We start from the raw sequence: 27,832 nt of genomic DNA on the forward strand, positions 1-27,832 counted from the left end.
GTGTCTGTAAATGAATGTGGAAGTTTGAATATTTAAAAGAACTACGTTTGCATTTTATAGATATTTGGCTCTGTTATAGCCTTTTGGTGTAAAGTTTTTACATTCAAAATTCCATAAGCCTTGGTATTATAATGATTCAATCAATCAATCAATCAATAAATAAATAAACGTTAGCATGTTTGTCTCGCACCTCTGGGGTTGGGGTCCAAATCCGCCTCTGTCCTCTGTGTGTTGAGCATATATGTTCTCCCAGTGCTTCGGGAGTTTCCTCTGAATACTCCGGTTTCCTCCCCCAGTCCAAAGACATGCACTGTAGACTGACTGGCATTTACAAATTGTCCATAGTGTGTGAAAGTGTGTGTGGTTTTGCCCTATGAAGGGTCCAGGGTGTCCCCGCACCTTGTGCCCCGCGAGCTCCCTGGGATAATCTCAGGGCTCTCCGTGACCCTGTGTCGAATAAGTATGGAAAATGAATGGAATGATGGATATTTATGTGATTTTTTTTTTTTTGGGGGCAGGCAAAAAAAAATAAAAAAATCAACTGTTTACTGCACATAAAGTTCTCATAAAATTGAAGGAAACATTATGTGCACATAAAGTGTTTGCAGTTTCTTTTCAATACTTGAGTACAATATGTTTTATATTTGAACTCTTAATAATGTTATAACAGAGTCATACATATGCATTACTGTGTACAGTAGGCTATATTTCTAATTTCAATCAAATGCATTTATGAAACGTGTGTCACACCTTCGACCTGTAGATCCATTACAGTACAAATCTAAGACAAACTCCAAGAAGTGGTACTGGAATATTAAAAGAAAACTGCAAACACTGTATGTGCACATAATGGTACTTCATTCAAAACATTACACTCTCACCGGTCACTTTAATAGGAACACCTGTTCCCTGCTTATGCAATGTTTCAGACAGCCAGTGCATTGCTGCCTCACTTTAATGATGTTAATCCGGATCATGATTCATATTTCGCACGAGAGCAGTGAGGTGAACTGTTTTGATGTCTGTACATAAATTATGATTTTTTTTGGTTTTGTTTTGTTTTGTATTTGTGACACGTGGAGAATATTTGTTTTCAAAGGAAAGCTCGAGGGTCACACGTTTGCTCAAACCTCGATGTCTTCAGGTCTGAATGAGTGGCATGGCCTCCTCCGTGCTCCTCCCTCTGTCTCTCAGTTTGTCTTCCTCCCATTTTGTCCTCCTTTCCTCAGCCCCTCAGTTGGTCCTGCTCACTGCGCAGCTTTCATTCTGCGCGAGACAGGTTTCCCTCAGGTCTGCTTGGAATCTTTTTGAGTTTAGGAGTTGTGTGGATTACACTGAGGTACTGTACAAGGCAGTGATGCACATTTGAGGTATCACTGTCCCGTGGCAGCGTTTGTCCAGTGGGTTCATGTGGAGACAGTGCACCGTTATGGCGAAGACGTTTTCTGTTCTCTCTGTCATCGGCATTATTTTTGGAGTCAGCTGGGTGACAGGTAAACTTCTTTATATATATATATATATATATATATATATATATATATATATATATATATATATATATATATATATTTTAGACAGGCTTATATATAGTGTAACGCCTAGCTTAGAAGAAAAAAAAAACTGAAACAATAATCATTTGTTTTCCCTGATTTCTTCATTATCTCAGTAACTGAACCTCTTTATGCGCCCTATTATTATTAATAACTATTTGTTCTATATAATTATGTGTTGCTAGGTTATAGGTTTTGTTTTGTAACCTACTTCAATTGACTTTTGGTCTTCGAAATATATCTGTTCTGCTCTCTTTCCTGTTATTCAACTTGCAATCAGCTCAGGAAAAGAGCGACAGTCAGCCTTCTATGCCTACTATGACCTGGTGTGACGTTACAAACTTTACATAATAATAATAATAATAATAATAATAATAATAATAATAATTATTATTATTATTATTATTATTGTTGTTTTGTTGTTTTGTTGATATTATTATTATTAGGCTATTATTATTATTATTATTATTATTATTATTATTATTATTTACATTTTATATCTCAGCAAGACAATTTTTGTCAATTGTCATTTATAATAAGCAGTAATCAATCATACAGTATATTGGGGTCTACCTTGTTATGACATCAAAAGATTTGTGTTTATATATATATATATATATATATATATATATATATATATATATATATATATTAGACCTACCAAGTGCTTATAATTTGATGTAAATTATTCAAATTTAAATTTTGTTCTTTTTTTCATCTGACTTATCCCGTATTGCCTGGGCATGGTCAGACCTGTTGCGCTATTGTTTTAAATGGAAAATATTAGTTCCTGGCTATTTTGAGATCCGATGTTTTTATGTCTCAAATCAAATTGTGTTAGCAGGACTCAACAGGGTGTGTACATTATAACTCTGGGCCTATGTTAGTGTGTGTATGTGTGTCCCTTGCCCTGGTTCCTCTGGAGCAGGAACCCCACCTCAGGGCTTGGAGTGTGGGGCCATTCAGACCCATCTGCCTGAGCTTCCTGTTTTGACACAGGCCGCTGTGTTGCTGTTCCAGTGGAAAAATAGCCTCAGAACTTGTACTGTATGTTCCTGACTTACTCAAAGTGTGCTGATCTCAAATCAACTGGGCCATTATTATTATTATTATTATTATGATTATTATTATTATTATTATTACTGTTGTTGTTGTTGTTGTTGTTGTGTTTATGTATTAATTAGTTAATTAGTTAATTTTTTACTTTTTCTAATGAGTAACGTACATGGACAGGTGGATAAGGGAGCTGATCACAGCACTCTTTCTTCAAGATCCCTGATCCACTTAAAAATAAAGCTTCCAATTAGAACCAAAAAGGTTTTTCATCCTGATGCCATATGAGAACCCTTTTAAGTTGCACCAAGAACCTTTTACTCTCAAGTTCTTTAGAGAACCATCTATTTACTGGTGCCTTAAAGAACCCAGAAATGGTTCTTCACAGCAGTGTCACAAGGAACCATGTTATCATAAGTTCTCTAAAAAGTTAGTTAGTGCTTTAAGTAAGGTTCTTAAGCATGATGCCAGAAGAACATTTTCTAGTCCCACAAAGAACCCGATACTGAAGGTTTCACTTTAAGCTGTTAAGAGATGATACACTGAAGAACCATTACACTGCTCTGAAGAACCTATAAAAACTTCTTTAAAACATAAAGAACTTCTTTAATCTCCAAAGAAATATATAGCTCAACTCAAGAACCGAAAAGTGATTCTTGACAATACGAAGATTTTTTGCAGAACCTATGGTGCTGTAAAGAACCATTAAATAACCTATATTTTTAAGAGTGTACAGTGTGAAACTGCTTTTGTCACTTATCAAGGGACACTACACTATGATAATGACATGGGGATCAGATTTATTTCGATATACAATAAATCTGAGAATTAGAAGCTCAGTAGAATTTCCAGAGTCTGTGATGCCTAATTATGAATTGTATAGCTATGCTTTAAATACCATCATTAATCTAATGACTACATTATGTTTATTTAATAGATAAAGCTTTTGTAATATCTTCTGTTTCCAGCTAGGGAGCACAGGTTTGTACCTGACCCTCCGATGCTGAACATCACAGATAAGACATACAAAATCAACACATCTGCTACGTTGGAGATTACCTGTAGGTAAGAAAGCACTACAGTAACCGAGGAGGTACTGTGAATGTACTGTGAAATGCAGTCAGTAGATAACGCAATGGTGCAATTAAACTAAAGTATTAAAAAATCACAATAAGTACTGATATATGAGTTGAATGAGATGAATTTGTACATTGACTTTATATATACATTCTTAGATAAAAGATTAAATCTGGAATGCTTAAGCATCCTTCGGGTGTGTCCAAATATTCCAAACTAGAAACCCTTTAAGGGGGCTAACACACTTTAATTAAACAAAAAAAAGCTTTGAAGCACCCGTGAGGAACTGTTTTTGTAATTCTGTCTTACAGAGGACGTCAAATTTTGGAATGGTACACTCCTTACAACCGGACCGGCTCTGAAAGCAGGATTGTAACATCAAACTGTAGTGGAGGTGGACTGTTCTGTAGCACCATCACACTCACTGGGGCAATGGGAAATGATACTGGAGAGTATCGCTGTTCCTACAGAGACCTGCCTGTGGAGGAAGGGAAGACCTCTATGTCAGTGTACGTGTTTGTGCAAGGTGAGGACCTCTTGGTGTTTTTGTTTTTGTGGATATACAGTACAAGGTAGCATTTCTAATATTTGGCACACTAGATTTTTAACAAGTGTCATGTGTTTTATTCCAATGTGATCAGTTCTTTCGTGTTCTGTTAGAGCTCTGCTGACTGAAATTCTTTCTTTACAAAGTAATGATTAAACTCTAGGTCTGATTGTAGGTGTAAGTTTAAGAACTGCTACATATAAAGCTGAGAGAGAGAGGGAAAGCGAGAGAGAAAGAGAGAGAGAGAGAGAGAGAGAGAGAGAGAGAGAGAAGTATCAAGCCTTAGCACACTTCCTGTCTGATCCTCTAGTATGACCTCTGCACATACATGTCCTCTGTTACCTCTATGTTCTACTTCCTGTTAGAGTCATACAATTCCATGCTCCCACATCCTCTAGCCTTTAACACAGTTTAAGGAGAGAAATGAGACATTTACATTTATAGCATTTGGCAGATGGCCTTATCCAGAGCGACTTACAGGAGTACTTTTTTTTCTAAGTTCATTAAAACGTTACTGCAATAACACGACAAGACACTTGACAACAGACCATAATAGTAAAATGATTAAAGGTATAATGCAAAAAAAAAAAATGCTTTCCTGTCTCCAGACTACCGCATGCCTTTTCTCCGGTTATCTCAAGACTTTGAGGTGGTATTTATTCGAGAAGGAGAGCAAGTGGTCATTCCCTGCCTGGGCTCCTTGGAGGACCTCAACGTCACTCTGTACACGGTGGGGGAGTTTTGATGATGATGTGTGTTTGGTCCAGGCAATAGTCATTAGGTTTTGTGTGTGAGGACACATTTTGCTTTAATTATCAAATGCAATTATTTGATTTAATTGTATTTGCCATGAAAACTGTATACACTGCAGTGAACACAGAAACATTTTTTTCCCACATTATCAATAATAACCAATCTGCCATGAGCATGCATAGTACAAAGACTATCATGGGCTATAGCATTTTGTATGATTTCATTGCTAGTTTAAAGGACACAGACTGAACCTAGACTTGGGGTCTACGGCCTGGAAGTGAGGTACCAAGTAAATCGCATGGTTTTTGACTTTAACAGAAATATCCAGTGAAGGAACTGGTAACGGATGGAAAAGATGTGTTCTGGGACAGCAAAAGAGGTTTTTTACTCCCTAGTCATGTGATTAGCTACGCTGGTGTTGTCTACTGCCAAACTCGCATCCAGAATGAAACCTTCCAGTCCTTGGCCTACGTTCTAGCTGTCGTAGGTAAGGAGGAGTACACTGACATGGACCACTACATATTTTTGTAAAGGAAAAACATTTATATGATTGATAGATTTGGTTTGTTGGTTATCCCTTTGTTCATCCAGCTATGGTTTAGTCATAGTGATCAGGCATGTTTCCAGTAGAATTTAATTTCAAGCACATTTCCAAAAAAGCTTCCAGGAGCTACAATTATGCAAATATTTTAAATAAGGTCCAACATGTTTATGTCAATAAACATTAAATTCAAGCATTTTACTGGACCAAATAATCTTCCAGCTGTTAATGCAGAATTTAACAGCCATAATTAAGCCTTCCTGGTTACCAGTGGTGTTGTTCAGTCTGAATTTACCATGTCTGGTCCCACTTCACCACAACCTACTTTTAACTGCTCAAATTAGGCCACACCCCCTTCTGATTCAATTCCAGATACAGATACAAATATTTGGTGCACTAAACAGATACAGATAAAGACATTGTGTTGGAGATGGCCTTACACCCCTAGTGTTAATGACAATCTGACAAATCAACCAAAATTTGAGCAGTTAAAGTGTGTCCACTCAAGCACACATTTTTTTCTCTCTCTGGCTTGTAAATAATGTAACTATGTGTCTATGATCTGGAATACACCAATGCAGTTTGCAATGCCTAATCCTACCTATAACTGTTCTAAATGTTACAGAATTCACACTACCATATGTTAGCACACTTTCTATAGTGTATACAATTGTAACATAATATTTAGTATGGTTATTATGAGATTTTTCATAAATGGTACATCATCACTTACTTGAGCAATTTTATAACTATTTAACAAAACCTCGTTTTGCATAAAACTTATGAACAGAAAGCCTGCTTGTAATCCCTAACATGTATGGGAATTGGTAGGTGTAGAAATACTGCAGCATTCAGAAGTTGCTGTTTGAGGGGAGCTATTTGGTGCTCACACAAGAACAATACCACCCTCCCTTCTCTTCCGCAGGATATAAAATCTATGACCTCAGAATGAGTCCTGTTCAGGAGAAACGGGCGGTCGGGGAGAAGTTGGTGCTCAACTGCACTGCTTTCACAGAACTTAATGTAGCCCTTGAATTCAAGTGGAGCCTTCCTCAGGACAGGGTGAGTGTGTGGGCATTGCTTCTAGTGGACATCAAGCAAATCAAGCAATGCGCATACAAGACTGTATACTATACTGTATATCAAACAGTGCATACAGCTGCTCAAATACACAATAGCACATTAATAGAAGTCATGATAACTTATTCTCCCTGCATAGCATCATAGACAAAGCTGTTTAAATGAAACCTTTTGTGTCCTGTCAGAGAAATCCCAACCATTATACACGAAGGCATTATGAGACTAAGTCCTACAAGAAGAAGCTGTGGAACTCTCTGGAACTGTCGAACACGCTGATTTTGGACAATGTTACAATCAATGACACAGGGGAATATGTGTGCACAGCATCCAGCAGTAAGATGGTGGAAACTAGCAGTGCATCCCTTATAGTTTATGGTAAGTGACTAAGGAGTTCTCTGCTTCCTCTTTTGCGATATTACATGAAGTCTCTTAACAGGACAAAGCAGTAAAGTCTCTTCAAGCATTTTTTCCCTCAAACCTTGTGCAAGATTTTAAAAATGAACAATATATTAGTGGTATTGGAAAGACGTTAAAGCTGCGTGTGTTCTGTTCCAAGCTTCATATTAAATTTTTTTTTGTTTTTTGTTTTTTTTTTTTAAATGTAAGACTTTTTTTTAATGACACTGAATATGTTAACCAGTGGCACATGAGTGCATCCTTTCATGCCTGTTAGTTGTTTTGTACCATACAGGAAGACAACAGTGTCCCAATGCAAAAGCTAGGGCACATATTAAAGATCAGAGCGCAAAATTTTTGGCTATAAATAAAAAAAGAAAGAAAAAAAATTCATTAAAAAAAAAAGCTGGACTAATCTAATTTACAGCAGCTCACCAAATGAGAAAAAAAAACCCATAATATTGCATTTACAAAACCGTCAGCATTTACTGCAGGAATACTTACTTACTGTGTTTATTGCCAAACTAATAATGTTTACAACCCTAATGTAGTGTAAAGTAACTAGCCACATAATCTATTGAGATGTCGCAGCTGCATCTCTCTGTGGGACCGAATATACGTACATGCATAATCTATGTGTGGATGAATGACTGCCACATGATGAGAATATCTTCTGCAAACTCACATTTGTGCTATTTATAGTATTTATTATAAGAACAAGAAATGTGAGTTAATCATAAGCGTTAATGTTGCAACCTGAAACCACAACCACAAGTTAAGATCAAGGTTAGCTACTAAATCCATAACAAGCTAATCCAATGCTATAAGTGAATAATACAAAATGAAAGATGATGATATGTTGTGGCCTTGGCTAGGGGATTAATTCGTTATGAAAAATAGTGAACCCAGGCATGCTTAGCTCATAGGTTGTAACATCATCTTTAGTCTGTTTTTGCTTGGATTCCTAATAGTATATCAATAATTTAATTCTAAAGAAATGTGATGCTTTAACAATCCATCTAAGAAAAAAGGCTCCTCATGACCACAACATACAATCTAGAATGCTGTTTCAGTTTCATATCTATGCTCATGTTGTTAGGCTTTTTTAAAAAAATATATATATTTCTTTTTTTTTTTTTAAGCTAGCTAGAGAGTTAATCAGCTAGCTGACTGAGAAGCTGTTGCTTGTTGACCAGATAAACTGTAACACACTATAAAAAAGTCTAAAAGATTTCAGACCTTCCCCTTACTCCGAAGGCTTTCATGAAACATATGTACACATCCTGCCAATTTTGCCTCACACTTGTCAATTCGTAACAATTCACACAACCCAGTACTGTATATAAAGCAGTTTGAAAAGGAAATGAACTACCTGAGAAGGTAGTTTCCACTGGTCTTCCACTGATTTTTATTATTATTTTTTTTCACAGTTCGACTTGTCAAAGCTAATTTCTAAACAAATGAGGTGTTGAGTTGACTATTTGTTGTTTTGTTTTCTTGTCATATGATTTAAATTGCGTTTTGATAATTCTGGTATTGCAGAGAAGCCTTTCCTAGTGCTCCACAATCAGTCGTTTCAAACTGTTGATGTGAACAAGGGTCAACGAGAAGCAAAGATCCCTGTTAAATACTTTGCTTATCCAGAACCTAATGCAAAGTGGTGAGTTACAAGATTGTATGCATTTGTGTATGTGTGTGTATCTGTACAGTGTGTGCATTTGTGTATGTGTGTGTATCTGTACAGTGTGTGCATTTGTGTATGTGTGTGTATCTGTACAGTGTGTGCATTTGTGTATGTGTGTGTATCTGTACAGTGTGTGCATTTGTGTATGTGTGTATCTGTACAGTATGTGCATTTGTGTATGTGTGTGTATCTGTACAGTGTGTGCATTTGCACTTTAGCAACCGTTTTTCTGTATCTAAAAAAGAGCAACATTTGAAGTTAGGGCTGCGTAGGACAAATTCAATTCAATTCAATTTGATTTATATAGCACTTTTAACAATGGACATTGTCACAAAGCAACTTTACAGAAATCCAGATTTAGATATTAATTCGCCCCTAATGAGCAAGCCAAAGGCGATGGTGGCAAGGAAAGCTCCCTGAGACAACATGAGGAAGAAACGTTGAGAGGAACCAAACTCAAAAGGAAACGCGTCCTCTTCTGGGAGACACTGGATAGTGCGATTATAAATCATTACTCATGTACAGATGTATACTATAGAGTCACGCAGTGCTACTCTAGGAACTTGAGTACGAGCATCAGGGTCATTTTTGATTTCATTAGAGTTGATCATATTGCAGTTTTATAGCTACATAGTATGATTGCAACATGCTTTGCTATGTTCTAAACCAATGGTGGAACATACAGTATTGGCACTGTTTAAGATTTATCAGGATGTTTACAGCATACTGTAACAAAAAAAAAAAAGTATTTGTCTTTACAATGGCTTATAGAGTTTAATATGTTTAATAAGCAATAAATGACCAGGCTTGACTTTATTTATTTTTCCTACTCTATTTAAAAATAAATTATCTATGATTATAATTACAAAATGCTCTACTAATATAAACCACACGCATTCATTTTTTTTTGTAAAAGTGTCAGTATTACACTCTGTCTTGTTCTTTGAACAGGTTAAAGAATGGCCAGTCCATCACCAGTGACGAGTACAGGATAAAGCCATCTAGAGATTCTCTTACTATATATGAAGTCACAGAAAAAGATGCTGGGAATTACACTGTGGTCATGACCAACAAAATCACAAAAGAAGTGCATAGCCGGACATTTCAGCTATTGGTCAATGGTAATGTTTCTATGATTCTCTCTTCTCTTCTCTTCTCTTCTCTTCTCTTCTCTTCTCTTCTCTCATCTGTTCTCTTCTCATATTCTTTATATCTTGCCCACAGCTCATCCTAAGATCTTTGAGAAGGAGGTACCCTTTGATCGAAATGTTCACATGTTTGGCAGCAGCCCCACTCTCACCTGCACTGCTTTTGGTGGCTCCAGTCCTGTCTCTATCCATTGGCAGTGGATGCCCAGTGAGGACTGTCCAACTAAATTTCAGTAAGTGTAAATGCCATGGACCCACACTGTATTCAGGTCAACATTTTTCTGAAACATTTTCCCATTTAAAAAAAACCATTTTCTAAATCTCTAAGATACAGTTTCCCAAACCAGAAACCAATCACTGCTGAAGTGGATCATTGCTGATCCCTGTTTATAGTGTTTATATATGTCCAATAAACTTTGAAAGAGTTAAATCAATATTCTGGGTGTTAATTCAACACTAGGGATTTGCTCTCTCTGTATATACAGAGAGAGAGAGAGAGAGAGAGAGAGAGAGAGAGAGAGAGAGAGAGAGAGAACTCTCACACAGTGGTGCCTGAAAGTGTGTGCCCATTAGAATTTTCTATATATCTGCATAAATATGACCTAAAACATCCTCAGATTTTCACACATGTCTTAAAAGTAGACAAAGAGAACCGAGTTAAACAAATGAGACAAACATATTATACTTGGTCATTTATTTATTGAGGAAAATGATTCAACCTTACATATCTGTATGTGGCAAAAGTATGTGAACCTCTAGGATTAGCAATTAGAGTCAGGTGATTTCAATCAATGGGATGACGATCAGGTGTGAGTGAGCACCCTGTTTTATTTAAAGAACAGGGATCTATCAAAGTCTGATCTTCACAACACATATATTTATGGAAGTGTATCATGGCATGAACAAAGGAGATTTCTGAGGAACTCAGAAAAGGAGTTGTTGATGCTCATCAGGCTGGGGAAACCATCTCTAAAGAGTTTGGACTCCACCAATCCACAGTCCGATAGATTGTGTACAAATGGAGGTAATTTAAGACCATTGTTACCCTCCCCAGGAGTGATCTACCAACAAAGATCACTCCAAGAGCAAGACGTGTAATAGTCCATGAGGTCACAAATGAACCTAGTGTAAATTCTAAGGAACTAAAGGCCTCTCTCACATTGGCTAATGTTAATGTTCACGAGTCCACCATCAGGAGAACACTGAACAACAATGGTGTGCATGGCAGGGTTGCAAAGTGAAAGCCATTGCACTCTAAAAAGACCATTGCTGCCCCTCTGCAGTTTGCTAAAGATCACATGGACAAGCCAGAAGTCTATTGGAAAAATGTTTTGTGGACGGATGAGATTGTTTGGTTTAAATGAGAAGTGTTATGTTTGGAGAAAGAAAACACTGCATTCCAGCACAAGATCCTTATCCCATCTGTGAAACGTGGTGGTGGTAGTATTATGGTTTGGGTCTGTTTTGCTGCATCTGGTCCAGGACGACTTGCCGTAATTGATGGAACAATTCATTCTGATTTATCCCAGCGATATCTAAATGAAAATGTCAGGACATCTGTACATGAACTGAATCTTAAGAGAAAGTGGGTCATGCAGCAATACAACGACCCTAAGCACATAAGTCCTTCTACCAAAGAACGGTTAAAGAAGAAAGTTAATGTTTTGGAATGGCCAAGTCAAAGTCCTGACCTTAATCCAATGGAAATGTTGTAAAAGAACCTAAAGCAAGCAGTTCATGTGAGGAACCCCACCAACATCCCAGAGTTGAAGCTGTTCTGTACTGAGGAATGGGTTAAAATTACTCCAACCCGATGTGCAGGACTGATCAACAGTTACCGGAAACGTTTAGTTGCAGTTATTGCTGCACAAGGGAGTCACACCAGATACTGAAAGGTTCACATACTTTTGCCGCTCACACATATGTAATATTAGATCATTTTCCTCAATAAATAAATGAACAAGTATAATATTTTTGTCTCATTTGTTTAATTGGGTTCTCTTTATCTACTTTGAGAACTTTTGTAAAAATCTGCTAATGTTTTAGGTCATATTTATGCAGAAATACAGAGAATTCTAAAGGGTTCACAAACCCTCACAAATTCCAAGCACCTCTGTGAACGGACTTCTTGTCAGCTCAAACCAGTTTGGACATTCTCCTCTGATCTCTCTCATCAACAATGTATTTCAATACTAACCCTAACCCTAACCCCTAATCCTACAGAGTGCTCACAGGATATTTTTTTTTTGTTTTTCGCACCATTCTGTGTAAACTCTAGAGACTGTTATATATGAAATTCCCAGGAGATCTGCAATTTTTTCTTCATTCTGTTGTTTGATGTGAACATTAACAGAAGCTCTTGAGCAGTATCCGCATGATTTTTCGTATTGTGCTGCTGCCACATGATTGGCTGATTAGATAACTACATAAATAAGCAGATGTACAGGTGTTCCTATGAAAGTGAATGGTGAGTGTATGTTAAGATATATTATATAAATTTTCTTTTTCAATTTATTATTCATCTGTATTGTTGTAACATGAAAATCTGCTGACCTGGTTAAAAGGACCTCCACTGTTAAGTGGATATTTTTAAGCAAACTATTTATGTGGATACAAGCAGGTCAAATTTGAACCAGCATGTTCCCATATTCAGTCCTAAAAATAATAGCAAAGCCACATGATTGAATTGTGCTAGGGTTTTAAAAAAAAACCCTGTCTTTGTTGTGCTGTGCCACTTATTTTTTTGAAATGCATGTTTATACATACATATGTGTGTGATGTTGTTCCTACAGAAAGCAAGCACTGGGTGATGGGTTAAAGTGTTACGCTGAGGTACACAGAGTGCTGATGAAAAACAGATTTGTGACAATGGGTGTGAACTCCAGCCTCTAGCAGATAAGAGGATGTGACTCAGACATACACAATGCAGTGCAGTGGTTAAAAAACAGCGTTCACATACACTGTCATTCACAGTCTTTTTAAAGGTTTATAGTTTCTAGATTATACTAGACTAGTGAGTCCAGTTTTAACGCAACAGATATCCTATAAGTGGGATAACTTTATTTTTTTAGGAAAACTTGAATGATGTGATAGCTACAATTAATATTTGCGGCTCCATGGGAGTCTAAAGTTGCTCTGTACATTGAACAACATGCCATGATTGAAAATCAGCTACTCCGGCACTCTCGTGATTGCGTACTGAACATTTTTGTTTGGACATCACGTAAGCCTTATCTTCAGACTACACCTTTGGTTGCTTCCTCCCTCCTCATTACAACTTCCTGTTGTTCTAAAAACAGATTCCTTCAAATGTAAAACATCTTTGTATCCTTGATCAAAAAACAACAGTGTCACAATGACTGTATCTGAAATGGGGACAATTTGTCTACTATATAGCGTGACCTGGATGTCAATAAGCAAGCCTTTAAAAATGACAAATTTCCATTGTTTCACACTGTCTCTGTTAACCTTTTTTCTTTTCTTTTTGTTTCTTTCATTTTTCTTGTTTGATTTCCTCTCCTTTCCTCTCGTTAACCTTGATTAGACTGTTCGCTGACATTTCCTATCATATTCTTTGCTTGTAAATATATTGTGTAATGGGAACCGAAACAGTTGCAGAAAATAATGATAAAGATTTTGAGCACTTCAAATGATAACAGAGTTATGACTCAGTGTTTTTGTGCTTTTAGTCTCTGGTACTGATGCAGATGTCTCACACTGTAAGAATGTATGTGTGTGTGTGTGTGACTCATGTTATACTCATGTTATTGTATGTCTTGTCTAAGGCCCAGGACAGTTCAGAGTGCAGAGTGTGACGGGAAATGGAGGGAGATTTCTAACAGCACAGGGAAAAACCACATTGGCCAGCCTACCAGCTTCATCGACAGCTCACTTAAGGTAACCACAGTGAACGTAACCACTTTATAACTATTTAAGAAAATCCCACGTCTCCCATGTTGATAGTTTGAGGTGATGGTTGTTGCTATAGACAAAGTGTTCTCAGTAATCTGAACCACAAATGCCCCATCATGGAAACTGTTATACATTGGTTAAAACTTAAACATGGTCACAAACAGTGTTCAACATGCTTTCTATAATAATAATAATAATAATAATAATAATAATAATAATAATAATGAATGTAGTTGCAAGCAACAGTTAAGGGGGCCAAGCACTTTCTGTCCCCACCCTTTAGCCATGGAGGAAGACCAGAAGCAGTTGAGACCATCAGTGCGTGTTCTCAATAAGATATGCTAAATTTGCTGGCAAATTGTCAAGCTGTTGTTGAGATATTGCCTCACGTCATGTTTTGATTAGCCCTCTCAAGTCACAAACAACTTCAAATCTTGTTTACTAACTTTACGTCATGTTGCTGAATATATGCAACAAGTTTGGGTTCAATCAGCAACCCAAGATACCTCACAAGATGGCCTCACTTCCTGTTTGGCAACTTAGCCATCAAATTTGTTTGCGGGTTATGGATGAAACGTCCCACATATCACAAATCAGAGAAACAAGTTTTGTTTGGGCTGGTCTTACGATGCTGTGATCCAAATTTCATTATGATTGGACGGAGGAGATACAGTTGCTTTATAAGTTCTTATATGTATCTTGTTTTTTTTTTTTTTGTCTGGTGTGTGGTTTCCTGTAGACTGTCAGCACGCTGAAGATCCAGAAAGCTGTGGCCCATGCACTATTTAGATGCATTGCCTCCAACAAAGTAGGAATGGAGGACAGAGTCATTATATTTCAAGTGGCACGTAAGTGATTAACAGAGGTGGTAAATGTACCCAAATTATTTACTCAAGCGTGATTACTCATGGAAATAAATACTTAAACAAATAGCTTCAAATTCTTCAAAATATTAAAGAACAAGAAAGATACAGGATACAAGGAAGTTTATAATTTCTACCTCAAATCACACACTGATTTTGTAACTGATAGTAAACTGATTACCTAATTCCAAGTAACAATGATTTATTCCTAATCTCTTAAATGTTAGCTTGCATGATAATTAATCTGACAATACAAACTGGTTGAATAACTGTCACACAAATACAACATTTCTTGATAAATACAAAGTGCACTTTAACAGGTAGATTACAGTGATGGGTATTAGATCTCATTGGTGCTGTCACATTTAGATCAGATCCTGGTGCCAAAGAGTTGACTTATGACTTGACAAATACAGGGTTATAGTGAAATTCTGGTCATGTAGTTTTTGAAAATGTGTTGAGTACAATGTTAAGACTTTTATGCTAAAATTGAAGAAAAAGTTAAAAGTATTAGGTGAAAGAAAAACCCAAGCAAAGTACAGATTATTACAAAGTATTTCTTGTTAAATGCTAAACGTTTAACAGAGCTTCTGTTCTGTAAACGTAATCATATGTCACACATTCACACAATCTGTGTCTTCCTCTCCAGGTTTCCTCAACCTGAGCGTGTTCCCCTCCAGCATCCCCATAGAGGAGGAGGACGTGCTGCTGCGCTGCGTAGTCGACCGCATGCTGTACTCTAGCCTGAGCTGGTTTCGGGTGCTGAATGTGTCCAACCCGGCCGAGCTGCCTACCACCATGTCTTGTGCAAGCCTCAGCCTTGCACCCCTCACCCAGCCCAATGCCACTATCGCAGGCCTGCAGGGTCCCAACGTCACACTGGACCTGTCCTTGCCCAGGGTGAGCTGGCAGGATGAAGGTTTGTATGCCTGCCGCATGGAGAACACTGACAGCAGTGAGGGAACATGTCTGCTACACAACCTGCGTCTCAGGGGTAAAGAATTTTCAAAGAGCTTTTCAAAATCGTAGAGTGTAGTTATATGTGGTTCAAATATTTCTGCTCATAATTTTGCTCTTAGCGCTGGAGGCACCCTCAATTGTGAACAACTTGAGTGATCAGAGGGTGAACGTGAGCGATTCCACCATGCTAGTGTGTGAGGCAAGGGGCACACCGACCCCCATCATCACCTGGACCAAAGACAACCAGACTGTCATTAAGGGATCAGGTGAGAGACTGTTTGCTTTTGGTCAGACATTTTTGATTAAGAATATTGTTATCAAAAGCAGTTTATGAACAAACACTTTGTGGATTTGTGGTCTATTTGTTATTAATTACAACTGCCTCTAAGTTGTTCTAATCATGCTGATCATGTTTGGTGGCCTGTGGTTTGTGAAATTATTTTTAGGTGTTATTCTGGCTCAATCAAATCGCATCCTGACCATCCAGAGAGTAAAGAAAGAGGACAGTGGTCTTTACATATGCACAGCCTGCAACAAACAGGGCTGTGATTCCATCCAAGCCCAGCTTACAGTGGAGGGTAATTTTTTTTTGTTGTATATTATGGTTTAGACTTAAGACTCCATTGCAGTCAGAATTAGTGGAGATTTATTCATTTAGATTAATTAATATTGTCACATACAGTGGGGTCCAAATGTCTGAGAACACTAGTGAAAATGCTTCTGTTTGACGCTCTTTTTAACTTTAACAAATGATATAATCATTAATAACTGATAATGTGAAAAGTAGAATCTTAGAAATATTTACATGGATTCTCAGAGTGTTATAGTATTTGGTATGCACTCGGGCTGGCATGGACTCCATAAGTTTATGCAATACCAGTGTCATCAGGGGCAGTGGTAGCTCAGTGGTTAAGACGTTGGACTTTTCACCAGAAGGTCTTGAGTTCAAATCCCAGCACTGCAAAGCTGCCACTGTTGGGCCCTTGAGCGAGGCGCTTAACCCTCAACTGCTCAAATGTATAAATGAGATGAATGTAAGTCGCTCTGTATAAGGGCATCTGCCAAATGCCATGAATGTAGATGAATGTAAATCATCTGAACACATGCTTCTATAGAAGAGATTAGACATGAGCAAAATCTAATTAGAGGGAACGTGATTTAGTGGTTAGCATGTTTGGCACGTACCTCCAGATTTGGGGTTCAAATCCCACCTCTACCCTGTGTGTGCAGAGTTTACATTTCCTCCCCATGCCTCGGGGGTTTCTGACATTTCCTCCAGTTTCCTCCAGTACAAAGTACACATAGTTTGTGATTGTGCCCTGCGGGTTGGCACCCCATCCAGGGAGTCGCCCGCCTCATGCCCGAGTTCCCTGGGATAGGCTCCAAGCTTCCCCGTGACCCTGTGGTACGGAAAATGAATGGATATACAAAGGAGTTAACATGGTCAATATCACACGTCACAATCACGACCTAGTGATTACTGAATAATCAAGATGTTTTGTTTTAGAAACTTTCAGTTTATTTCCAGCTTTAACTAAAAACAAAAATCCCAGATTTTCGAAGTCGTTTCAGACTTTTGGACCCCATTGTATGTACAGGAAGTGACTGAACTACAGTATTTAGCTTCAGCGTCTGTCATTTGGTTTTTGTTTATGGAGATTTCGATGTTTTGGTATATGATGTTGAAAAACGCATTCATTCATTCATCTTCAGTAGGTGCTTTACCATGGTATCCTGGGCGTGAGGCAGGAATACACACTAAACAGGATACCAGAAGCACCATTCACACACACATTCACACTTAAGGGAAATGTAGAGCTACCGGTCCATTTACTGGCATGTGTTGGGGAGGTGAACCTGGAGGAAACCCACATGAGATCATGCACAGAAACCACACAGACAGTAACCTGAGCTCAGGATTGGACCTGGAAGGCTGGAGCTGTAAAGCGGTTATGCTGCATCAGACAAAACTTCCACCAGGAATTTATGGCTGGGATATCAATGAGCAATTAGATTTTTTTTTTTTTAAATAGAAGATGTTAACTTCACTTTAAGAAAGCGTAAAATGTTTAGCGTAAAATGTTTAGCGTAAAATGTTTACTTGTAATAGTAAGAGGTAGATGATAGCGCTGTTTGATAGAATGACAGTCAAAACAACAAAGAAAAAATTCGTAGATACTTTCATTTGTATTATTGGGGCACTGTAGTATGGACATCCTCTGTAATACAGGACTCATTCTATGTGTTTTCTGCTTTAACATTTTTTTGCATATATAGCATTACCTGGCAAGGCAAGTAATGCCATTGCAAAATAAACTGGAAACCCTTATGGACAGGTAGTCCTGTTTATGAGTGCGTAAAATAAACAAAAAAAAAACAACAGTAGTATTTTGCTTCTAGTGACTGACTTGAGACTGACTGACTTGCAGTAACTCTACTCAGCACTGGCCATGGGCGTGAGGTTATCTCTTTCAGATTCTGGCTCTTGTCTGAGATGGGGGAATTGTTTTAAAGTCTTGAGGTAAAAATAGCACTATTTTTAGTCAGCCAGGAAGAGGGTTGTAGGAACGCACATCCTTTTGGAAGCACACACACACAAAACAGTATATAGTCCCAGAATAGAAAGACATGAGATGAAGTACCCACCTCTTATCTAGAGGGTCCCAAAAGCAAAAGAGATCACAAGGAGACACACAAACAGGTTGAGTAGAGTTAACAGAGACACGCTGAGTGTACGTGACTTGTCTCTCGACAACATTTCTTGTCGCCATCATAACAGTTCCAACTAGCTCATTAACAAGGTTTTTCAACTTTTAGAGATTAGGGAGGGAGAAGGGAGAGTGTGCAAAATAGCATGCACTATATGTTAATAAAATCATCGAGAATTAATAGTTTTTATAAGGTTTCAAATTTTTAAATGAACTCACATAGAAGAGAAGAGAGAGAGAGAGAGAGAGAGAGAGAGAGAGAGAGAGAGAGAGTACCAGCTAGCCCTTATTAAATAAAGAGGAACAGGAGGAGAAGAGGTCTGTTAGTAATTAATTGATTAAGAAAGAAACTTATGAAAAAATATGAGCAATAATGAGAGAGCTAGCCAGAGGCTGAAAATGTAGAGGATAAAAGAATAAAAGGGAATGATAAACTTCAAGGTGTAAACAGAGAAGGTTCATTCAAACTTATTTTGATTAGATAAAATGTTGGGTCAAAACTTGCTTTTCTGCCACCAGCAACACATATTCATACCTGTATTTGTCAAAAAAATAACAACCAAAAAACGGATTTAATGGAATAAATCACCGGCTCATTATAAGCACATTTATTTTTCTTTTTGATGTATATTTTTTGCTGAAATCTTTTTTAAATTTTATCATTGGTTTTAGTCTGTAAATGATATATTGTCCTACAGTATGAATTACCACTCCATTAGGAGTATTATAGTCTGTTTCATGTGTGTAATTGGTTTCTTTGTATATATATATATATACATATTAGGCGCAGAGGAGAAGATGAATGTGGAGCTGATTGTGCCGATTGGTGCTGTGGTTATCGCCATGTTCTTCTGGCTTCTCATTGTCTTTGTCATACGCAACAGAAAACGGGTAATATTTCACTTTCAACCTTTCAGTCACACAAACTCTCTTTGCCCACACGTGAGAAGACTGCTTAGGCCATAGCTCCCTTTTTCCTTTGTGAGTTCCTACAATTATACGCCCTATTCTGGGTTATGAAGCTCCTCCCCATGTCCCAGTATGATTGCATGCTATGTGTGTTGGGCAGCCTGGGTGGGACTTGGTATCTCATTGTAACTCATAACTAATAAGGGAATGAGGGTCACTCACTGAAGCTCCTACAGGGAGTCATGTCTTTAATCGCTCCCCCTCACTGAATCAAGGATAAGTATATTGTCCTTGAATTTCCTCATTCTCATTTTCCTTCTGTCCTTGTCACTTTCAGCCCACTGATGGAGATATGAAGACAGGCTACTTGTCAATTATCTTAGATGCAGAAGACATGCCAATGGACGAGCACTGTGAGAGACTCACCTATGATTCCAGCAAGTGGGAGTTTCCCCGTGAGCGTCTCAAACTAGGTGAGCTTCAGACCCATAACTCAGGCTATGCCTGGAAATCTGTTTCAACTCAAGAAACAATACTGAAATAAGAGTATTCAAGTTAAATGAAACAATGAGGCCGGTTTAATAAAGCTTTCAAAAATGTGCATATTGTAAAATATATTATATATATATATATATATATATATATATATATATATATATATATATATATATATATATAATCAACCAATCTAAAATGTAACACTGAAATCGGTGATTCTAGGGGAACCGCTGGGTCGAGGGGCATTTGGTCAGGTTCTGGAGGCAGCAGCATTTGGCATTGAAAAGGCCACCACCTGCACTACAGTAGCAGTGAAGATGCTAAAGGGTAGGTGAACTTTTTACATTCTCACTACCAGATGAAGGGTAACCAGTTCTACCATTTAGCATGATCATATTTTCACAACCTTTTTAGGCCCTTCTAGATTTCAGTACATAATAACATAATAAAATGAGCATTTCTGGGTAAGGTATGCATTAAAGGTAATCATCTAAATGATCTATCCAGCTGCATACAAACTAGACAAAGTAACGATTTATTCATCTATACACTGAGTATGCTTGGTATTTCAACTCATTCTAATAGTTACAGAGGTGATCCCCAAGCAAGAAAATACAAATAGCCCTCCTGACATTTTTCCCCTCTTTATTGCCATTATGTTACCCAGATGCCTTTATAAGGAATCAGAAATCCACAAAAAAAAGCATTTTAGAATGTAAACTGGAGTGTTAGCATTATTTTCTGCATTGTTATGACCCAGTCTAGGTTGAGCCGCACAGAGTAACCAGCTCGTGGTCTCTTAATAAGAGATGTACAAATAGGCAAGTGTACATACAACTGTACATAGAACACAACACCAGACGTATCTTCAGGGTGGACCAAGGACAAAATAATAAATAAAATAATTCTTGGTTTAGAGCTTTTTTACCTAAAAGAAAAAACAACAAAAATTCAAATGTACTTCCCTAACTCCCTAATCCAAAAACAGAGACAAAAAGGACCCCCAGTCATAAAAGAAATGGCAGCCACACCCCTACTGCCATTAAACCAAGTGAAAAATATATACAGTGGTGAATATGTACACAAACACGTACAGGGAGAGTCAAACTCACAGTCAGAAATGGGCAAAAGTCAGAACCAGAACAGCAGTCAGAACAAAGAATACTGTAACAAGGGCAAGCAAACACAAATCAAACACAATCTCCTAACACACAATCACAGGTAACCACTTCCAACATCAACATCATCATCATCATCATCATCACCATCATCACCCTCCTCCTCCTCTCTCCTCTCTTCCTTTTTAAATAGGGTCGCTTATTAGTCATGTCATCGTGGGAGGTGGGAGCAGAGCAGGCGGCAAGCTGGAAACATGGGACAATACACACAAAACAAGATTTCCATCCCTAAAGATAGCAGATTGTTACAGCATGCTAGATGTACTGTAGTGCTAGATCAGGTTTCCCAATTAGATAAACCATTGCTACATCATGTAGGCTATGACAGAACATATTTGGTAAAGTGTTGGCTTTTATACTCTGTAAATACTTGAAAAGACCACACTATCAAGACAGTTTGAACAAACTAATGAATTCTACCAAGAAAGCTAGCTAAATAATGAACATTAAAAGTGCTCCAGACTTGAGCACTGACTCTTAGCTAATTTCATGCTTCTCCTAGTTATGTTTGGATAGTGATACATTAATTTGTGGCATAGACACTATGTATATAGGCGCACAGTCAATAAGTTGTTAACACATTTGCCCCGTACCTCTGGTTCGATTGGGGGTTCCTTGGAGGTTTGATTCCTGACTCTGCCCTGTGTGCACGGAGTTTGCATGTTCTTCCCACGCTTTGGGGGTTTCCTCCTGCTACTCCGGTTTCCTCCCCCAGTCCAAAGACATGCGTTGTAGGCTGATTGACATGTCTAAGTTGTCCTTAGTGTGTGAACGGGTGTGTACGTGCGTGCGATTGGTTGACACCCCATCCAGGGTATCCCCCGCCTTGTGCCCAGAGTTCCCTGGGATAGGCTCCAGGCTTCCCGCAACCCTGTGTAGGATAAGCGGTACAGAAAATGGATGGATGGATGGATGGATGGATACTGTGAATGTAGTTGCCATCCTTAATTATTTCATTAGATAATCTCCACCAATTACCACAGTTCTGCTTCCTCAGTCCTCTCCTTCTGTCTTTTTCTTGTGCTTGATTTCTTTTTTGGCTTCCAGGTAAGTTCTATTTGTTTTGAAAAGCATGACAGTTCAAAATAAACTTGGCGAGATGAGGCCCCCCTTTTGGATTGTTCCTGGTAAAGCATTGTATCAGAGGATTTGAGGGAGTTGTGCACTGTGAGATTTGACATTTCCATGGATTTAGAGGCTCCCTTCAGGGAGCCTCCTCAAAACTCAGGGCCCCAAACAATTACCTTGCCTGTCCTGTAGCTATGAAATGATTGTAACGTGTAACATCTCCCCAACCACAGAGGGTGCTACCTCCAGTGAGTACCGTGCCTTGATGTCCGAGCTGAAGATCCTTATCCATATTGGTCACCATCTCAATGTGGTCAATTTGCTAGGCGCCTGCACCAAACCAGGTGGTGAGTCCACTTTATCATCATCTAAACACGTGATATACTTAATGAAAAACACTCAAAACAGCAGAGTTTAAAGGCACACTTATGAACTGCACACATCTCCCTGTGTATGAAAAGTATGTTTATTTTTTGAAATAGCCATGGTTATAGTTTAAATTCTCTTTTTCTTTATCTTTATCTTTATCTTCTCCCTCTCTCTCAGGTCCATTGATGGTAATAGTGGAATACTGTAAGCATGGGAACCTGTCCAGTTATCTGAAGAGTAAGCGTGGAGAATATAGCCCCTTCAAGGTAAATGAACTCTCACCCTTCAAAACATGGAGAAAGATTTCTTTAATGTGGTTTCATTGATCTATATTCTACTTATGTCATTTGGCAGGCCTTCAAAGTAACAAGCTTAAAAATAAAAACATGCACACTTCCCATGTGTTGTTTCAGAAGCATAGGCCTCAGCTGATGCAGGACAGAGCTGGTGAAATTGAGGAGGACCTGAAAGAAGGGGATCTAGGTATGGGCACTACTGCTCGATTGGACATCTGCACTGGCACTGCCATCTGTTCTGGACTGAGAAGTGAGTGGAGCACCAATCCTCAGCAGGATCAGCAAGGTACTGCCAGTCTGCCACAGTGCCATGACCTGCTACTACTAGACAAATTAATCTATCTGACTGAAAACCTTTCGTGGTTTATGTCACTCTTAGCATTATACAAATGTCCCTTTAAATAAGCTAGTATTTCTATAGTTTATATTCCTAAATAAACACTAGGATTGTCAGAATGAATGTCAGTGTGAATATTTATGAACTCGAAATTCAGGACTTCCAGACTTACAGTACATTTCTCTTATACTCTTTTAACTATATATATGTCCTGTGTTTTCACAGTAGCTACTGACTAATTTATAGTAGACACTAATAAATTACTGGATATTCTGCTTTTTGTTGCCCATGCGAATGACATAGATAGATATACACTATATGGTCAAAAATATGTGGACACCCGAACTTCGATATATTGTATGGGCCTTCCCCAAACTGTTAAATGGTAAACACAAAGGTAGTGGCAAACAGTTATGCTGTATCATTATGATTTCCCTTAACTGGATCTAAGGAGCATGACAATGGTCCTGTGCACAAAGCAAGATTCAAGACATGTTTCTTCAGTACTTTTTTTTGCCTTTGTCAGCTTCATAGAGATTCTAGGAAAAGTCAAATGAGATGATTGACATTTACACTGTCCTCATTTAATGATGGAATACGTCAGTGATATGGTTCTTCTTGCTTCTTGCTACCTGACTATAATGCAGTTGTTGATGTTGTTATGAATCTCTGTGCTGCAGAAAGTTCAGACTGGGATCAATTGACTATGGAAGATCTCATCAGTTATAGCTTTCAAGTGGCCAAGGGAATGGAGTTCCTCTCCTCTCGAAAAGTAAATCTCAAAAACATTATTGTATTTGTGTGTGTATACAGTATGAGTGTGTGTGTGTGTGTGTGTGTGTGTGTGTAAACGTACAACATTTCTGTGCCTCTGTCAGTGCATTCACCGGGATTTGGCAGCTAGGAACATTCTTCTTTCTGAGAACAACATTGTGAAGATCTGTGACTTTGGCCTGGCCAGAGACGTGTATAAAGACCCAGACTATGTCCGCAAAGGAGATGTGAGCACACTTATATGTTTCCTCATGAACACTGACTGCACATTATGTATATGTAATGTTGATCTATTGAAGAGAACTTCATAGTAATGTCAAACCTAATCTACCTCTTAGGCACGTCTCCCTCTGAAATGGATGGCCCCAGAAACAATATTCGACCGTGTATATACAACACAGAGTGATGTGTGGTCCTTTGGAGTACTACTCTGGGAGATCTTCTCCTTGGGTGAGGGAGTTTGCTGTCTTGCTATAATTCATTAAACAGTCACTCTTTCGTAGGTAAATGTATTTGCCAAAATGCCTCCACTGTCCCTGCAAAACTGCAAAATAATGAATCCAAATTTTACATTTTGATGTAAAATAAATTTGATTGTTGTTTTAAGCGATAGTTTTTATAATTATAGCATATTATAAGCATCATAACAATAACTATATACACTATATATTACAGAGTAATAATCCTTTACTGTATCTGTTGTGAAATGCAGGTGCATCTCCATATCCGGGAGTGAATATTGATGAGTCGTTCTGCAGGAGGCTAAAAGATGGTACCAGGATGAGACCACCTGACTATGCCACCCCTGAGATGTAACTATACTTCCCTTGCAGTAGCATATAGTGTTGATATAAATAAAATATATATTAGGTATACATTAAATATAAATATAGTATACTTAAAAGGGAATTCCAACTGCTGTAGGCTGAGTATTTTGGCATTTCCTGGCATTTTCCTAGTAGATTCTAGTAGATATTTTTTGGTTCAATTTTTCAAAGATTTAACACACACAACAAAATGGAAGAGTGAAAAGAAGAAAGGATGCGAAAATAAGCTGTCTCATATTTATGGGATGTGCAGCTCCAATAGTGGGCATTGATTTGGGGCTTAGGCTTCTTCTAGAGCATTTAACAAGGGTCCCCACACGTTTTGAAACTGTTTTTGTCATTTAAGCTCATTAACATGTAGCTGTTCCATTTGCATGATGAAAAGCATCTCAATTAACCATCTCTTAAAGCAAGGGGCGGGGGGGGGGGGGGGGGACTACAGACTACAGTTTGCCATTGAGCATATAGGCAAAGACCAGGCCTTTTGGAATAATGTTGGGCCACAGTAACAGTAGGTATGTTTGACGCAGACCAAAGACAGCTTTTCAGGGGAAGCACCTCATACCAACTGTGAAGCACAGTGGTGGAAATGTTATGGTTTGAGGTTGCTTCGCTGCCTCAGGGACTGGACAGCTCATATTCATTGATTCAACTATGAATTCTGCATCATATCAAGGAGTGCTTGAAGATAGTGTGAGGCCATCTGTCCAAAAGTTGAAATTGAACCGAAAGTGGATCTTTCAACAGGATAATGATACTAAGAACACTAGCAAATCCACCAAGGAATGGCTCAAAAAGAAGAAATGGAGGATTATGGAATAGCCTAGTTAAAGCCCAGAATTGAATCCCATTGAAATGTGTGTTATTTTATTTAATAAATCACATGACTGTATGTGACTCAACTGATCAAGGACAATCCTATCTACAAGGATGCTGGTGGCTGATAAAGGTGTTGATATATAGTATGTTGAGATATGCCTGTCCTGGATTAATTGAGCCATTTGCTCTCTGTGAAGTATCATATATATATATATATATATATATATATATATATATATATATATATATATATATGTGTTACATATCATATCATATCTGCTGTAACATAAATATAACTGAAAAATTTAATTACTTTTTATATACAACTAAGAAATGCTTCCACTTAGGATTGGCATTCAATAGTAAATCCAGCAAAGGTATCAGTAAAATCAGTAAGAATCTCAGTAAAGCCTTTTGTAAGGTTCCACAGTGAAAATGTGTTTGTACAACTACTGTATTTGTGATGCAAAGTTTTGTTTATGATGCAGTGTATAATATTGTATTAGCACTGTAATTTGTATACAGTTGTAAACCCATCTTGATTTAATTAGAATCTGTCATGTTTCAGCTATCAGACCATGTTGGACTGCTGGATGGATCATCCAAAGGACCGACCCACTTTCACAGAACTAGTGGAGCATCTGGGCAACTTGCTACTGGCCAGCGCTCAACAGGTTCATACAGTTTCCAGTGTTTGGTTTTTATGTGTTTATTAGTAACAGGGATGTTCTGTGATAATGACAGCATGTGTGAGTGTTTGGGTATGTATGGCCACAGATCTCAGTGAATATTTTTCATGATGTAGGATGGTAAAGACTATATTCCACTGACAATGGGGGATGTGGAGGGTGGATCAGGAGTCCCCCAGCTCAGAGTGACATCATATAACAATGCACCAAGGGCAAAAAGCATAGAGAACCAGCTTATCTATGATAATGCTCCATCATTGGGGTTAGTACACACACATGCATTCGCATTCATAAAGGCATATATACATGTATCTGAACCTGTGTTGCTAATGTGTCTTTCCTTTCAGATATGCGCAGCATAAATGTGAGGACATTCCACTGGAACAGAGTGCCATAATGGTAAAGTGTATGGATAGTGAAGACTGAAAAGCAGTTCCGGCAGCTTTTTTTTTTTTTTTTTTTTTTTTTTTTGAAAGACAGCTATGTTGGTTCATTAATGATTTCTTCCTAACCTGTAGAATGGCCATATGGTCTGTGATGTGGGATTATCACAGGAAGAGATGAAAGCGCTAAATCATCAAGCACAGAGGATGGCCAAATTCAGGTGAGATTCCAGCCATTTCCCTTCAAATGTACATGTTATGCTATGGAGGTGCACTAACTTTAATTCTTCTCTCAGCCCCCTGCTACGATGTAAGAGTAAGGACTCTGTGGCCTCCGAATCATCCAATCAAACCAGTGGCTACCAGTCTGGCTACCACTCAGATGATACAGAGGCGCCTGTATATGCCAATGAAGAGATGATCCTGAAGAGGGACATTTTGAAGAAGCCACCGTTCCCAAAGAGGGATGACAAGTTTAGCACAGAGGTCCGCTATAGTACTCCACCTGTTTAATAGGAACCACCCATAAGCCCATGACTATATGACTACACAAAGTATTTTTTCTAATTGTAATTGTGCTTTTTTTAAAAAATTATTTTTAATTTTTTTTAAACTTTCGGCCTGGAATAGCAGATTCATCCTTTTACGCCAAAAGCAATTTAACCAAGACAAGGTTCTGCTTATGATAGGTTGGTGCTTAGACAGGATTCCAGTCCATACTACAAAGCAATTTTTTGATTTGAGCACAGCTCTCCTCACATTATGTTGATCAGTGGCATTATGATTTCTCTGTAGTGTTTATTTAATAGGATTTAGTCAGGTACATATATTCAAGTCAGTAAATCTCCTTAACATTAAAGTGTTGCATGCACATGCCTGTAACTGTATGTCGAGATTTCAAATGATAATCACTGAGTATAACATACATAGCATACAGCATTCAATTGAACACTGTGCCTTAGCAGAAACCTACAATTCAGTTGTTTTTCCTGCAATGTTAAGCATGTGAAACACTTGCATATTGATATATTTATCATACAAATTACTTACCATGTCTATGTCTCCCTTGAAAAAAGAAAAAAATAATAAATTATATATATATATATATATATATATATATATATATATATATATATATATATAGTGTTTGCAGATAAGCCGTATATGTCTATATGTGCTTTGCTGTAAATGTGTTCGTTTTAATTCATTTAAAGGTCACCTTTTTTTTTGAAGAAAGCCTTTTTTTTGGAAATGTAATCATTGTTTACACAGACTGCTGAGGAAGAGTAGCTGCTCATTGAGACTACTCCCACTTCCTGTAAAAAGACACACCCACTTTCTTTCAGGCAAGAAATAACAAATAGAATGTGAGACAATTGATTGACCTAATGTTTCTTTTTTCTTCTCTATATT

The 27,832-nt window shown here is 37.9% G+C and overlaps 1 protein-coding gene across 2 annotated transcripts; it reads left to right on the plus strand.

Annotated features, from left to right (window-relative positions):
- Window positions 1-808: 808 nt before the first annotated feature.
- kdr (kinase insert domain receptor (a type III receptor tyrosine kinase)) lies at window positions 809-27,497 on the plus strand. 2 transcript variants are annotated; one of them, XM_053614089.1, is made up of 30 exons: window positions 809-1,493; window positions 3,572-3,668; window positions 3,992-4,206; window positions 4,836-4,957; window positions 5,299-5,467; window positions 6,447-6,583; window positions 6,787-6,976; window positions 8,540-8,657; window positions 9,633-9,802; window positions 9,906-10,062; window positions 13,615-13,726; window positions 14,481-14,589; window positions 15,254-15,598; window positions 15,684-15,830; window positions 16,011-16,142; window positions 19,057-19,163; window positions 19,519-19,654; window positions 19,902-20,006; window positions 22,159-22,272; window positions 22,472-22,560; window positions 22,708-22,876; window positions 23,608-23,699; window positions 23,806-23,928; window positions 24,040-24,151; window positions 24,414-24,513; window positions 25,916-26,021; window positions 26,153-26,298; window positions 26,384-26,435; window positions 26,555-26,640; window positions 26,716-27,497. In XM_053614089.1, exons 1-30 carry the CDS (start codon window positions 1,409-1,411, stop codon window positions 26,930-26,932), a joined length of 4,059 nt encoding a protein of 1,352 aa, XP_053470064.1. In that variant the 5' UTR covers window positions 809-1,408; the 3' UTR covers window positions 26,933-27,497. The 2 variants fall into 2 exon arrangements, with proteins under 2 accessions (XP_053470064.1, XP_053470065.1); XM_053614090.1 differs by having other exon boundaries at window positions 22,708-22,840.
- Window positions 27,498-27,832: the final 335 nt, after the last annotated feature.

The sequence above is a fragment of the Ictalurus furcatus genome, chromosome 25, assembly GCF_023375685.1.
Source record: "Ictalurus furcatus strain D&B chromosome 25, Billie_1.0, whole genome shotgun sequence".
In the NCBI taxonomy this organism is placed as follows: Eukaryota; Metazoa; Chordata; class Actinopteri; order Siluriformes; family Ictaluridae; genus Ictalurus; species Ictalurus furcatus.

Coding starts and splice junctions, on each gene's coding strand:
- kdr (XM_053614089.1), top strand. CDS start 1,409: ATGTGGAGACAGTGCACCGTTATGGCGAAGACGTTTTCTGTTCTCTCT. Junction 13,727..14,480: donor TCATCGACAGCTCACTTAAG/GTAACCACAGTG, acceptor GGTTTCCTGTAG/ACTGTCAGCACGCTGAAGAT. Junction 15,599..15,683: donor ACACAACCTGCGTCTCAGGG/GTAAAGAATTTT, acceptor TTTTGCTCTTAG/CGCTGGAGGCACCCTCAATT.